This window comes from Aricia agestis, chromosome 16 (genome assembly GCF_905147365.1).
Source record: "Aricia agestis chromosome 16, ilAriAges1.1, whole genome shotgun sequence".
In the NCBI taxonomy this organism is placed as follows: Eukaryota; Metazoa; Arthropoda; class Insecta; order Lepidoptera; family Lycaenidae; genus Aricia; species Aricia agestis.
Genome location: NC_056421.1, coordinates 14272832 through 14287263, shown reverse-complemented (window position 1 = coordinate 14287263; position 14432 = coordinate 14272832). Strand labels below are relative to the sequence as shown.

At 38.7% G+C, this 14432-nt stretch overlaps 1 protein-coding gene across 1 annotated transcript in view; it reads right to left on the bottom strand.

Annotated features, from left to right (window-relative positions):
• The window catches only part of LOC121734811, a 30632-nt gene extending 17025 nt beyond the window's left edge, over nt 1-13607 (bottom strand). The window contains exons 1-13 of the mRNA XM_042125428.1: nt 13489-13607; nt 12925-13114; nt 12333-12563; nt 9553-9808; nt 9053-9231; nt 8758-8975; nt 7059-7243; nt 6316-6491; nt 5385-5799; nt 4448-4603; nt 3984-4136; nt 2792-2916; nt 2354-2468 (exon numbers count right to left, since the gene is read on the bottom strand). Coding sequence (XP_041981362.1) covers nt 2354-2468; nt 2792-2916; nt 3984-4136; nt 4448-4603; nt 5385-5799; nt 6316-6491; nt 7059-7243; nt 8758-8975; nt 9053-9231; nt 9553-9808; nt 12333-12563; nt 12925-13114; nt 13489-13594 — 2505 coding nt within the window. The 5' untranslated portion in view covers nt 13595-13607. The remainder of the gene's footprint in view (nt 1-2353; nt 2469-2791; nt 2917-3983; nt 4137-4447; nt 4604-5384; nt 5800-6315; nt 6492-7058; nt 7244-8757; nt 8976-9052; nt 9232-9552; nt 9809-12332; nt 12564-12924; nt 13115-13488) is intronic.
• Nucleotides 13608-14432: the final 825 nt, after the last annotated feature.

Sequence of the window (14432 nt, the reverse complement as noted above, 5' to 3'; positions counted from 1 at the left end):
ACAAAACCATAATGGACTTAGCGAATCGCCTTGGAATATGCCGCGTTTGATTTTAATTGTGGAAGTAGAAAGGGTAGTACTAGTTGTCTTTAAGTGAAGCTCAGTAGTCCAGGTAGACATTAAATATTTTAAAAGTTGTATTAATCTATTATTTACTTGGTATATTTCTAAAACATGTAATAACCAAGAGTGTGGGACACTGTCGAAAGCTTTTTGGTAGTCGATGTATGCAAAATAAAGATTTTTATGGTTTTGTTTCGCTTGGTTATGTATTTCGGCATCGATAACTAACTGCTCTTTACAACCCATAGATCCTTTGGTGCATCCTTTTTGTTCTTCGGGTATGATTTTATTTTGTGTGATATGTAAATTTAGTTTCTGTGTAATAATTGATGTAAGTAACTTATATAATGTAGGTAGACATGTGATAGGGCGGTATTTTGTTGGATCAGAAGTATTATCTTTATCTTTAGCCTTTAGGTAGGTGATTCCTTGTGTCATGAATGAAGGTATGGATTGGGGGTCCTGTATGAATGAGTTAAATATATTAGCGATGTGGCTGTGTGTTGTAGTGAAATATTTTAACCAATAATTTTGTATTTTATCAGGTCCCGGTGCCTTCCAGTTTAATGTTTTCTTTATAGCAAAAGTTACGTCATCTCTATCCACTGTAATATCTGACATTGGGCATATATCCTGATTATCGTTTGTTTCGGTATTAATCCAGGAGGAGTTTATATTATGTTGGACTGGTTTGGACCATAGATTTTCCCAATAATTTTTAACTTCCTTAATATCTGGCGGATCTTTAATTATAATGTTTTCTGAATTAAGTTTTTGAAAGAATATTTTTTGGTTTGTAGTAAATAGGTTGTTCTCTTTTCTTCTCGCGTTACTAATTTTAAGTCGCCGAAGGCGTTTTGACTGTGCTTGCAATTTTTGTTTTAATTTGTCTAGAAGGTCGAGTAATTGAGTTTTAGTGAGATTTCTTGGGTTAATTTTTTGTTGTTTTCGTAGGCTGAGATTTCCATTTAAATATTGCGTTAATTGACCAATTTCTTTACGTAACTGTTGTATTCTACTTTCTATTCGCCCTTGCCATTTTGGATTGTAATTATCTATTGATTTCCTAGTTTCATTTTCCTTCGTTGGTTTAGTTATTTTAGAATGTAAGATAGTGGTTGTCATAGCTGCACAGTATATAGTGGTCTGAATTTCCTCCAGACAGATGGCATCTTTTTCATCTAGATGTTTTCCTATAATATTATTTAGTTGATTGACAGTCTTAATTACGTTACGAGTAACCTGAAGTTTTGGAATAGTGGGCCTGAGGATTGGATCTGTATCAGTGTATTTAATTAGCATTTCCTCGAACAAATTTTCAGTTTACTGTATCTCTCTTGAATTATTAGGATACGTAGGTGGTCCGTTAGTGGGCTCTGTATGTAGTGTGATTGTATGTTCAATGGTATCAATAAAGTTTGGTGGGGTATTTAATTGATGTGGTGATAAGGTAGACGGCAGTTGTTGAGATGGGATGTCCATGGGAGAAAGACAGTTAGTTTGTATGTTGTATGTACTTTGGTTTAGAACTAGTTCTTGGGTATCGTTAGATGCTTCTATTTGAGCTATTTCTGCAACTGATTGTTTTATTTGTTCTCTTACTTGAACTGATAATCTATTGTTTTTATGGATGACTCTGATTTGATCAGAAAGTCTTTGTTCGGAGATGTGGCTTAGTTCTGGGAAAGTTTCTATAAATTTTTGACGGAGTAATGGTCTAAAGGCTGTGAGGTTTGATTCGCATGATGTGACGATGTAGTAACAACGGAGGAGCTCTCTGTTAATAAGGTCAGTCCATTTCATCCGTTGCCTACATTTGCCAGCGAGGGTGGTTGCAGGAAGCATTTCCTGCAAAACACTTCTTGCTGGTGTGTTGGTGAGGTGATGTTGTGAAATATTGTGATCTACGGAATGAAGTATATTATTTTCTAAGAAACTCGTAGACGGAGTGATGTCAGAGATGGGCACAGGGTGAGTAGCATTTGCTTCCCGTGTAGCATCATTTGATATTGGTGATAATGTTGTAGATCGTGATATTGATGAGTTGATATCGATCATGTATGATTTTAGCGATGACTGAGGTGTTGAAAACAAGCTGATAGTTGAAGTGGGTGATGTAGCGTACGAGTGTGAGTTGATCGTTGTTGTAACGACTTTATCTGCAGATATTATTATTATATTATTATTATGTTTGCCTGGCAAGGATTGCACCTGTGGTTCATTTTACAATTGATATTGCGGGAAAAACTTGTTTAATTTCATTCTAAAACAAAATTCTTTTCTTTCCTACCGTAAACAGTTCTATGGGACATTTATGCAGCATCTCCAGCGCCATTCGCTTATTGGTATCGTAGCTGTCGTCAAGATGCTGCAGCAGTATTTCTATGTACTCCTGACGCCATAGCCTGTTGACAATAAGACGTAACATAACCTTAAAATTACTGATAAACCATAGTTTGTTTGTGTGTGTCCTGTATGAATGGATGAGCTTTTGTGTCGATAATATATACCAGGGTAAAATTGTTGTCTGATTGTCATAACACAAGTTTAACTTAGCATTGGATTAGACGACGTGGCGTGACGTAAATACTGCCTGCTTTATACTTTTGTATATATTGTGTTTATTAAAGAATTTGATTTGATTTTGACATTAGAGATATAAACTTTATGTAAAAATAGCGTTTATCAAGATTTTTGCGTCAAATATCTTGGGTCAAAGTATGCTTACCCAGGCAATTTGGCGTCGCTGTGGTCCTGGGCCAGGAGTGGTCGCCGGTACACCCACTGGTTGATGGACTCCAACTTGATGTCCGTCGCCGGCGCCGTCAGAGCGTCGCATATCCATGTCAACACCTAGATTATAAAGTGAGATTGTGACAAATGTCACTAATAGCACAGAATATATATTAGTAGTACCAACAGAAGTCTCACTTGCGAAACCCGTTTAAAGAAATAACGACTCATGCTACGATACTATTAAGTTCAAATTCCGACCACGCAGTGCTAGGTGCCTACAATTATCTTCACCTACATATCCGCTCTCTGTCTATCGCATAACTCGTACCTTTTCTGACGAAATCAAGGTTTTCGCCTTTTAGAAAACAAAATATTATTTTTTAATTACTATTGGTATGAATAGCAAACCTTTTTATAGTAATATAAAATTTTAGTAACCCAACCTATATTTTATAGTAGTTTTATATATTCGATTATAGTGCAGGAAACTTTTACAATTTAAACATAGTAACTTGTGTTTATTTCTGTGTAGTTTGTGCGTTTCTTTGTATGAAATTGGTTTATTTGCTATGTTTGTATAGTTTTTATCTACTTTTTGTATTTAAATACCTTATTCAAATACATATTTCATTGGCCTTTCTTAATTGTTCATTTTTATAAGATTTATAACGATTTTGTCACAGCGGTTAAATCAGTATCATGAATAAAATTTCTCTATGATCAGTAAATAGTAGATACGCGACGAAAAATCTTGCGCGTGCGTCACCGCTCGCTTGTGAGTCCCTACTGATTGGCCACCCGCGGGTGGTACTTACAGTCCGATACCTATTCTCGCGAGTGGGACAGGCCTGCTAATAGCTACAAAGAACGCAGTAGACGCTCTTCTGTTCATTTACAAAATTACAATGTGTGAAGTACTGTTACAGAAGCCTGTAAGGGCTAACAGTCGCTATCCTTTTACGGCCGTTCCCAATATTTGATCTATCTCTGGTTTTGCCCAACTAGAGATAGGAATAGCTCACATTAGACATTAGAGACATATTATATTTTATGTCAATTCAATGTTAGCTGCGATCGGTTGAGATAGATTGAATATTGGGAACGGCCGTTAAATGATACATATAAAATATACAATTAGACAGCATCTCAGCTGAGCTATAGATATCTGCCGGAGGTACACGTACCTGCAGCGCCATCTGTCGGCGGCCGTAGTTGGCCCCGGGTAGGAGACTCCGGAAGCACACAGCGATTAACTTCTCAATGAACGCCAAACAGTGGCGAGCGGGTCGGCGCGCACGCCGCAATGCCGCGTAGCCTTCCTCGACGCGGCTGAGTAACTGAAATAATACGATAACACGTATACGTGGCACTCGTGGACTGCCGCGGTAAAGCTATTGCATAGCATTTTTATCAACTTATAATTCACGTACGTCAAGTCGTACGCACACAAACACCGTCCCGAACTTTTATTCGACGTTTGGCGATGCACGGCAACGCCGCACCGACCGCGCTTAATTTTGCAATCTGTGGTTTTTGGATAAACTAACAAAATTATTAACGTTTGCAGTAGTCAACTGTACAAGTATCATCTACCAAATCCATTTACTTACAAATTAAAGTATTTTCAGGCTACCCACAAACATCTTACCTTCTTAACGAGTCCCATCACGTGATGCCTGAAGTTGGGCGACTGGGCGGCGATGTTGTGGGACATGTACCGCAGCGCCCAGTGCAGCTCGCGCGCCGACAGCGGCTCCGTGCTGCGCGGGGACTCCGACACCAGCGATAGCGCTAGCACGCGGTTCTGTCATATACAAGGTGTAACTTTTTGGTTTTTGCTGTAGTATGTTTGGTTAGAATAATGCAAACTGATTGCAGAAGAAAATAAAGATGAAGAGAGCTGATGAGGACATAAAAAGAGTTCAAAAGACTTGGTCTCCTGTCAGTCGTGTAAAGCTGATCGCACATTAAGGCTGGTATAAATCATCAGTACTCAAGATGCGACCCGGTCTCAAGACGGGGTTCGGCTCTGTGATTGGTCCAAATTTTGACAGCCAACCAATCACAGAGCCTGAACCATGTCTTGAGACCGAGATGCATCTTGAGTACTGACTATTTGTACCGGCCTTAGTGTCTAAACACACTAGGCCGAAGTTACGCGGCGAAAATTCCGCATGATTACGCCCGCAATGTATTTTAAATTACCGATGACACACTATTCCGCGTCGCGTTTCGTCCGTATATTGTATGCGTTTGACATTGCGGGCGTAATCATGCGGAATTTCCGCCGCGTAACTTCGGCCTAGTGTGTATAGACACTAATTGTCAGCACCGTACGCCTCGAACGCACTAAATAGTACACGAAACGCGGCGCATACGGTGCGGACGGATGCGCGAGGTTTCACATCATTTCATACAACGAATTGTAAAATGCGGCGCGTTCGGCGCGTGCGTGCTGATAAAATATATGCGATCACCTTTAAACATCCTTCTCAAGTTCTCACCGGATTACTAGAGTCTAAGCTAAATGCGAAAATATGCATGTCAAGCATATTTATATATAATAATATAACAATATTTCTTACCTCCTGTAGGGGATCTAGCGCGGCACGATCCAACACGGTATAGCTGAGTACGCCCTTCCACTTATCATCATCACTCTCTAGGGCTTCATCAAGGTCCTCAGGGGTAACTTCTTTCAATTCAGGTTTACTATCTTTAGTCCCGTGGGATTTATAAGTGTGATGATGAAGATGAATGAAGTTATCTTTAGACTCATGGGCGTCCTTGCCCTCAGGAGCGCAACTTTCTTCGTTCTCAGGGGTGTCATTATCCTCGCTTTCAGGGACTTCGTTACCTTCTTCAGTAGCGTCGTCTTTGTCGAGTGGGTCCTCGATAAAGGCCCCACACTTGCGACATACCGCCAGCAGCGTCAACGCTTGTTTGAGTTCTTCGCTACTTAAGTCGTCTGCGTCACATACTTCCCTCGCGTAGTCCATTCTGAAAAATCATGTTTTGTATAATGTATTTGTACAAAAAAGAATAATGTTAGTAATGTCAACCACCTCGTGAACTACATAATAACAGTAGTCCATGAGGTCACCTCATAATATTATAATATATTTAATGAACTTGCTTGGTTTTCTCTAGTACGCGTACGACAGAAGCCCAGTTTGCTCTTAATGTATTCCAAAAATGTAGAGACATGTAACATGACGTATACCTTTGTTTCGTTGACTATGAAAAGGCATTTGACCGACTCAAACACGAAATCCTCATCGAACTACTGCATGAAATTGGACTAGATGTGTAAAGATATACGAATTATTAGCAATTTCTATTAGAACCAAACAGCAACTGTTGGAGTAGACGGTGAGAATACTGATCCCGTATCTATAGATCGTGGTGTTCGATAAGGGTGTGGCCTATCCCCGGACTTGTTCAATATATATATAGTCTTGAAGCAACCTGTACTCCATGAGTTGGCTATAATAGTCTAGGAGCTATAATACTCACATGTAGTCCAGGAGGTCTGTATCGAGCTGCGCGGCGCGGACCAGCAGCCGCTGCGGCAGGGGGGAGGCGTCGCGCGCGGCCGCTCGCAGCAGCGGCGCCAGCCACGCCCCCTGCACAGCCGCGCGGGGGGCGCTGCGCACGTGACTCTCTAGCAGCTTGTCCAGACAGTTCAGAGCCTGAAATAGTTGTAGCTATTATGCTATAGTTCTAATTATACAGACAGATAGCTTTATGCTATGCTTAGCATGAGATTTTTTCGATTCATTTTATGCCTTAAAATAACCGATAGTAAAATTGAAGGTCCACAGAAACACTTTATTTAGTGATAAAAAGTAGCCTAGGAAGATTCTAGAGCCTAAAGTATTACCATATTAAATTTGGTCAAAATCTGTCTAGTCATGCCTAGCGGCCCCAAAGCCCTAAGCGGTCACCGGCGACCGCGATAACAATTACATAGCATTGTCTGCTTTTCCCACGATCGAGGTATTAAACGATAAAGTAACAAACACATCTCCGCCCCCACACACTCAAACGATGGTTTTTAAATGTTAGTGAAATTAAATGTAATTACACGAAAATAAAGAATCATTTTCGTTTATCACATACTTATTATATTTACTTCTCTGTCCCTTTAACACACAAACAACGCTTTGTTAGTGTGATACGAAATCAAAGCTCATTTATCAGTTATCACATCTTCTGTCCCATTCGCACGCTTGACAATCACATTCCCTCTCACTCACACTAGCCTGCACCGGCTGGAAGTTCAGCAGGTCCAGGGTCTGCTCGATCAGGCCCGGCATCAGCTGCAGCACGGTGACGGCACCCAGCTCCTTGGCCAGCGCCGACACGCCGAGGTACAAGCTCTTGCGGGTCCGCTCCAACCCGCGTAGAGCTGTTACTAGCGCGCTCAGTGGTGCGCCGTCACCTGAGACAATCATTGATTTTTTAAAACAATTAAAAAGCAAAAAAAATCTTAAATACACACGACAAGGGAAATCGGTTAAGTATGTCGTTGCGAATCAAAAGTGAATTCGGAAACAAGATGCTACTGATGGATGCTGGTTACAGGCACACGTTGGTAGCGGTTTATTATACTGATTTGTATGACTTTGTATGATATTCTTAAAAATGTCATTCGCAGCTAGTAACATGAAGCCTAGTGATAACTAAGTAATCTATACATATTATAACACAAAGTCGCTTTTTTCACTCATGTCCCTTTGTTCCCTTTAATCTTTAAAACTACGTAACGGGTTTTGATGATTCTTTCAGTGTTAGCCCATTTATCAAGGAAGGCTATGGGCTATATTTTATCACGCTAAGACCAATAGGAGCGAAGAAATAGAGGAAAATGTGAAAAAAACGGGGAAAATTATTTGAAAGGGCTAACTTGAACGCCCTAGTCTCAGGAACTACTGGCCCGATTTGAAAAATTCTTTCAGTGTTAGATAGCCCATTTATTAGGCGGGTCCACACCAAGCGAGCCACCTCAGGCGAGGCCCGCCGCGCGCGGCAAGCGAGCAGCTGCGGGCGAGGCATGCTCGCCGAGGGCGAGGCGGCGGATTGTACACAGCAAGGTTACCTCGCTCGAACAGCCCGAGCCATTGCTCACAAAGACACGATGGCACCGCACGTACGCACAGCCGTGGCAGCTTACGCATTTATTTTGCTATACACAACTATAAAAATAGGAGAATCTCGTCTGTATGATCCTAACAAAGACTCAATTTTTTAGATCCTTAACAGGAATATTCATTTTGCGGCTGATTTTTCTCCAAGAATCTTCCCTCATCCTTCTGTTAGTCTAATTGGGATGCCTGGCATCCCAAAGCCATACATTTGCGGCGTATAAACTTATTAGTTGTCGACTATGATCGTTTATTTTTGATCGCGGCACAAACCAAAACATGTGACGTCCACACTGCGCGAGGCAAACGACCGAGGCACCTTTGAGCATTTCAAAAAACCAACACCGCTCGGCTCAACCGCGCGCACGCTCGTCCGAGCATGAGCATGCGCCCGCCTTTGGCGAACAACGTCCACACCAAGCGAGCGTACGGCGCATGCAGCGCGAGGCGGGCTTCGCCCGCGGCGGCTCGCTTGGTGTGGACCCGCCTATTGAGGAAGGCTATAGGCTATATTTTATCACGCTAAGACTAATAGGAGAATGTGGAAAAAACGGCGGAAATTATTTGAAAGGGCTTATCTCGCGAACTACTGGAGCAATTTTTATGTTATTTGGCACAGATAAGAAGTAGACCACGTGAAGGATCATAGGCTATCGATTTTAATCATTTTTTCAGTGGCTATACATTTTATGCCCGTGCGACTACTTAATAATTTTATGTTTAAAATAAGTTTATGAATGTACATTGTACATGTTTTAAGAATCCTGTCATGATATGCGATCAACCTGTAGGTAAGGAAAGTTCAATTTACCTTTTTTATTCAACCCCACACAGTATCCGACAATATTTCCCAGCGCGGTGGCACACAGATGTCCCACGCTGTCCACGCTGTGCTCCAGGTGTGCCCACACGAAGGGCAGCAGTTTGCCCACAAGTGGGACGCCCCAGCGCCCGCTGTCGCCGAGTGTCCGGCTGACCGCGCACAGCGCCCGCGCCACGCCCAGTAACACTACTGTGTCGCATGACATTCTGAAATGAAAATGAATAAGGGTTTTAGGAAGACAGTCTGGATTCTGGAATGTAGATGAAACAAGACTAAAACTTACGTTTCACCGACTCTTATAATCGCATCAGTTAGAGTCAACATGGCCGCTTCATCATTAACCAATGTGGAGTACAATTCTGGTGTAGACACTACTGTAGCTACGCCACTAACTAGACTAAGTTTCACTGATTCATTCGCTAATATTTCTGAAAGTTTCTCGTTGTTTGGCTGTCCAATAATCTGCAAATTGTGAGTTTCATTAGAACACAGAATAGTCCACATACGCAGACAAACGATCGCTACAAGTACGCTCGTACGTACACATGCACGCAAACATGTACGTATAGAGCCTACTAACACGCAAAAAATAATTACGGAAATTACTGGTTACTAGATGTCGGTTGTGACTTCATTGAACCAAAATTCGTTTAAAGCATGGGAACCGTACCTTTTTTCGGCATACAAACTATCTTATTTCCTTTTCAGGACTCTAAAGTACATATCTGTACTTGTGTCCTGTGTATAGTGGCCAAAAACTAGTATTTTTGTTGGGTTACTTACATCTTGCCAAGAATCTGGTCTATTCTTTTTAATATACAGTGTTACGAATAAAATACTGCCAACTGATTTTGTGTCCATAGGCGTTTCTAGTTCTTTTAATAGCTCTACAACAGAAGACTCTATACTACTCAACATAGAGTCTACTGTACAATGGTTCTCGTCACTAATCTTTTGTACAAGAAACAATAATATCCTAAAGGTAGTGTGGACAATTGCAAATAAATCATTTTTGTCCACTGAGTCTAAATTGTTTTCTCTGAAAAGGAAAAATTTACGGTATGTAATTTAAGTTTAACAATATGAGGGATATTATTTAATATTCAGCACCTTTTAATATGTTAAGAAGAGAGAATCTTATGTTAAAATAAAATCTTATTAATTGCAGAACGTGATGCACTTTAATATACATTTATGTTTCGTGTTACTGTAATATTTATTTGTGAAAACTTTATAGGCTCATATGTGCTACTATACTATTTATTGTTGTTATGTATTAAAATGCTTTTTGTTTTCTAATAGGGTCATTTTCATTTACACATGTGAAAGTGTGATAGCATAATTTTTTTTTTTTTAATGTCAAAAAATATTATTATACGATGGTATTCGACTAAATTCACCCCATCAAGCATGTTTTACATTATTATTTTAATCAGCACATTTTTTTTAAGGTATATGTAACCGAATGTCACGCAACGTGGCGTGTGCAAAACCCAGATTTACGCATTTTCGGCCCTGTATCTTTGTAACATACGGTTTATGGGTACTTTGTTACTTTTCCCATCTTCTTAGATACTTATTTTGTCTAAAAAAAGTATCATATCAATTTCAAAACAAATATTTTTTTTATGATGGACTTCCAATTTTGTGATTGACTTTGGGGGTCACAAACGTGGCCGTTTTTGTTTTTCCCATAACTTTAGTAATTTTTTTTTCTATTAGCAGCACTTCTCTGAACGTCACTTGACTGCTATTTGTAATCGGTCTTTTTCGTTGGAGCTAATGTTTTTTGCATGAAGCTAAGATTATTTAATTTCTGTGTCTGCTTCAACTTTGTAAAGCATAACGTCAACGACGTGTTTATAATCATGAAGTGATGGTGTACGATATCGATCACAATTTTTGGCTCATTTTCGTTCTAATATGGTACGGAACCCATTATGTGCGAGTCCGACTCGTACTTGGCCGATTTTTTAAATACAAGTTTAATAATCAGATATACGTGGGAGGGCCATGCTTCGGCACGAATGGGCCGGCTCAACCGGAGAAATACCACGTTCTCACAGAAAACCGGCGTGAAACAGCGCTTACGCTGTGTTTCGCCGAGTGAGTGAGTTTACCGGAAGCCCAATCCCCTACCCTATTCCCTTCCCTACACTCCCCTATTCCCTTCCCTTCCCATCCCTACTCTCCCCTATTACCCTATTCCCTCTTAAAAGGCCGGCAACGCACCTGCAGCTCTTCTGATGCTGCGAGTGTCCATGGGCGACGGAAGTTGCTTTCCATCAGGTGACCCGTTTGCTCGTTAGCCCCCTTATTTCATTAAAAAAAAATTCATTTAATTTTATCAACATTCACATCATAGTTTCATAGAAAATGTCACAAACATGGATATAATTATCCCAGACGTGGGTACCATATTTTTTTTAATTAAGTTTTCTATAAAAGTATGCACTTCTAAGCTTGACCACTCATACTTAAATACTTCAAATTAACCCCTTAACATATTTTAACCATAAAACATATAAAATTTAAAATCAGTCATTAACACTAAGACCCAATTTCACCAACCTATGTTTGTTAAATCCTAACGAGGCATTACTTAACGGAGCATAGAAAATTAAACACTAAGACCTCAACTGAGGATAATATGGGTAAGTGTTAACTATACATAATATAATAAAGTTAAAATATAAGTATATTTAAATATAAAATAATGTACATACAGTAATCAACATGCATTAATAGTGTATCTAATAATATTATAATATATTTCTATTCCGGTTTAGGTATGGTCACATGGCAACGAGCTTGTTCGATTGTCGGTTCGATTTAGGTTTGGTAATTTTGATACAAGTTAGTATATTTGCAATGTCAAGGAAAATCCGAAGGCTGAATTTTTGGCAAAGTGAAAATAAATAATTATTCATAACTATGAAAATAATTAATAATAAGGACGTAGCGGAAACATGGCGGAAAGACTCAAAAGTCAAAACAGATTCTTTTATTGATATTGCATATTATTGTTTTAACGTTGTTAGTGGCGGCCGAAAAGGAAGATCTTCCGACCGAGCGAGATAGCATGCTCGGTCAGGCCGAAGCCCACTGATGTCATTTCAGACGTTGTATATATCTTGCCGTTCTACGAAACTTCGATAGCGCGATGCAGGAATGTTAGGCGAATTGTGGGTACCGCCACATTGTCTTTGAAAGTTGTTATTTTGACTCATATAACAGCCTGTTAAATATTTAACGGACCTCCATAGCAGGAATTAAATTTAACGCCATGTTAGGTGATTTAACATGACATTAGGGCATGGTGGAATGCTCGATAGCTCTAACAGGCCATTAACTGATTAACAAGCCATTATTTATTTAACATTGCTTGATGAAACTGGGTCTTAAAATGAAAATGACCCAATAAATAAATAAAAAAAAAGTTTATTTTTTATTTTTAATTAGCCCATGCTGTCCCACTGCTGGGCAAATGCCTCTGTCAGGGATGATTTATTATATATTTCCCCCAGGGGGAAAATAAAATATACAATAATAATTATTCATACCTTAAAGCACCAACACAACACACAAGACAGTTGTTAAGGTATTCCATAACTTGCACTTCTAGTGCCCTCAGAGCAATACTTCCCGGCTCATTGTCAATGCAACAGCAAATCTGTTCTACGGTCGACTTGTAACATGTGTAACTGCTGTGTTCTCTCGATAGTAAGGGATCAATCTGCTTGATTAATGCCTCCGTGAAAGGTTCAAGAAGGGATTCCTTATTTGAGACAAATCTGTCAATTTAATACAATATACCTTAGAAAACTGTTTGATAAGTTGAATGCTCATTGCCAAACCACTATAATGATTAACAAATAAAGAAATCTATTGATACATTTACTGAATTGTTGATTTAAATTACAAAATAAGTTGAAGGCTTGGCTTGAACGTGATCTGAAAACTTTTTACGACAGAAGTATTAAAGCTATACAATATTTTGCTTGGCTCCTTTTACATTTTATGTTTTGGTGGGATTGCATCTTTACTTTGAATGAGTATTTTGTTTGTTAGCACTCAAGACCTACAATCACCCTTTTGTTCTGTGATTTTGTAGAATGTATAACAAAGATTTTTTGTTATTTTAACAGAAATTACCTTAAAACGAAACATTGTGCTGGGTGCTTAGACTCTGAATATAGAAATACAATAGCGAAAAGCTCCAGAGTGTCCAACTCATTACATGTTCCCAGGTCATACTTAATTGGGTATGATAGTTCCCTCAGCAGTTCAAGTTGTTTCTTTTCGTTGGATTTGATAAACTCTTTAAACTTTTCATTTTTTTTTGCTGAAAATTTGATACCTATATAATTAGAGGCAATAGAAATTAAAATCATAGACAAGGGTGGCCAAAAATTGCCAATGTGGTGTTGTTCGGGCCATTTACACATAATTTGAACTTTATTTTTTGTCCATATTGTTTCTCCTGAGTTTTAAAACCTTCGGTCAAAATACAAAATACAACATATTTCAAAATATTTGTACCTTTAAAAGTACGAAAAAGTTATTTGGTAGTACTTACTTCGTTTATATTTTATATATTATTTACTTATGTGATCTAAAAATTTCATTTTTGCTCCATAAAGTAATCATAAAGATTACATTTAATTTAGAACGTGTACATTTTTTTACAATCACTTACAGAAAAGTTTGAAGTCTTACCAATTTCTGTTGCCAAATTATCAGGAATACACACTGTATTAAAAGTTGCTGTTGGTTTTATTTTGTTTTTTCCGGTACTGCTTATTCTCAGTGTTAGCCCATTCATGATTTAAAATATATATTTTACACTAATTAATCTAATAAAGAATTATTCAAAATATAAACAAAAAGTTAACCTAAAAACTAGCCACAAATCCAACCCAAAAGCATTCGTGATTCGAATGTCAGCTGTCATTTGTCAGTTGTCACGTCGTTTGACAACCATCAGCTGTTACCTGTCAGCTGCAAAATATTTTTATTTGGCGCCTGATTATTTTATGTACAGCAAATTAATATTATAAGTAAAAATAGTGCGTCAAGAAAGTGAAGAAATTAAAAAGTGGCAACATCGTAGTGTCGTCCCTTTTTTCTTAGATTGATTTGAAAGGGATGACACTACGATGTTGCCACTTTTTAATTTCTTCACTTTCTTGACGCACTATAATATTAAAAGATAAGTAATTATAACAAAATCACATTTTAAGTCAAACCCATCAGAGCTGTTACGTAGTATATGACATTCTCTTTGATCAGAGCGATCACATTCACCGCTAACCAAATGCCTTTTTTTTCAATTAATTACCATTGAATTGATATAAGCCGACCAAATGACGTCGTATACCTATCCGTTGATAGGTCCGTCAACAGCTGCCTAGGAATCAATTTCTTCGATGGTACTTGTTATGACTATATTTTGTTAACATCTGGTAGGTAAGACAAAATAAATTTTCGTTATCTGCTGAATACTGTTGAATGTTGATAAGTAGTTTAGCCAGGAAGTAGGCTAAAAGCTACATCTGTTTTTTGCACATAATAGGTAAGTAATTACAAAGTCTAAATATACCAAACACGGTGAGAAATAAAAAATAAATATATTCAAAAACTTTTTTTATTCTCCATGAAAG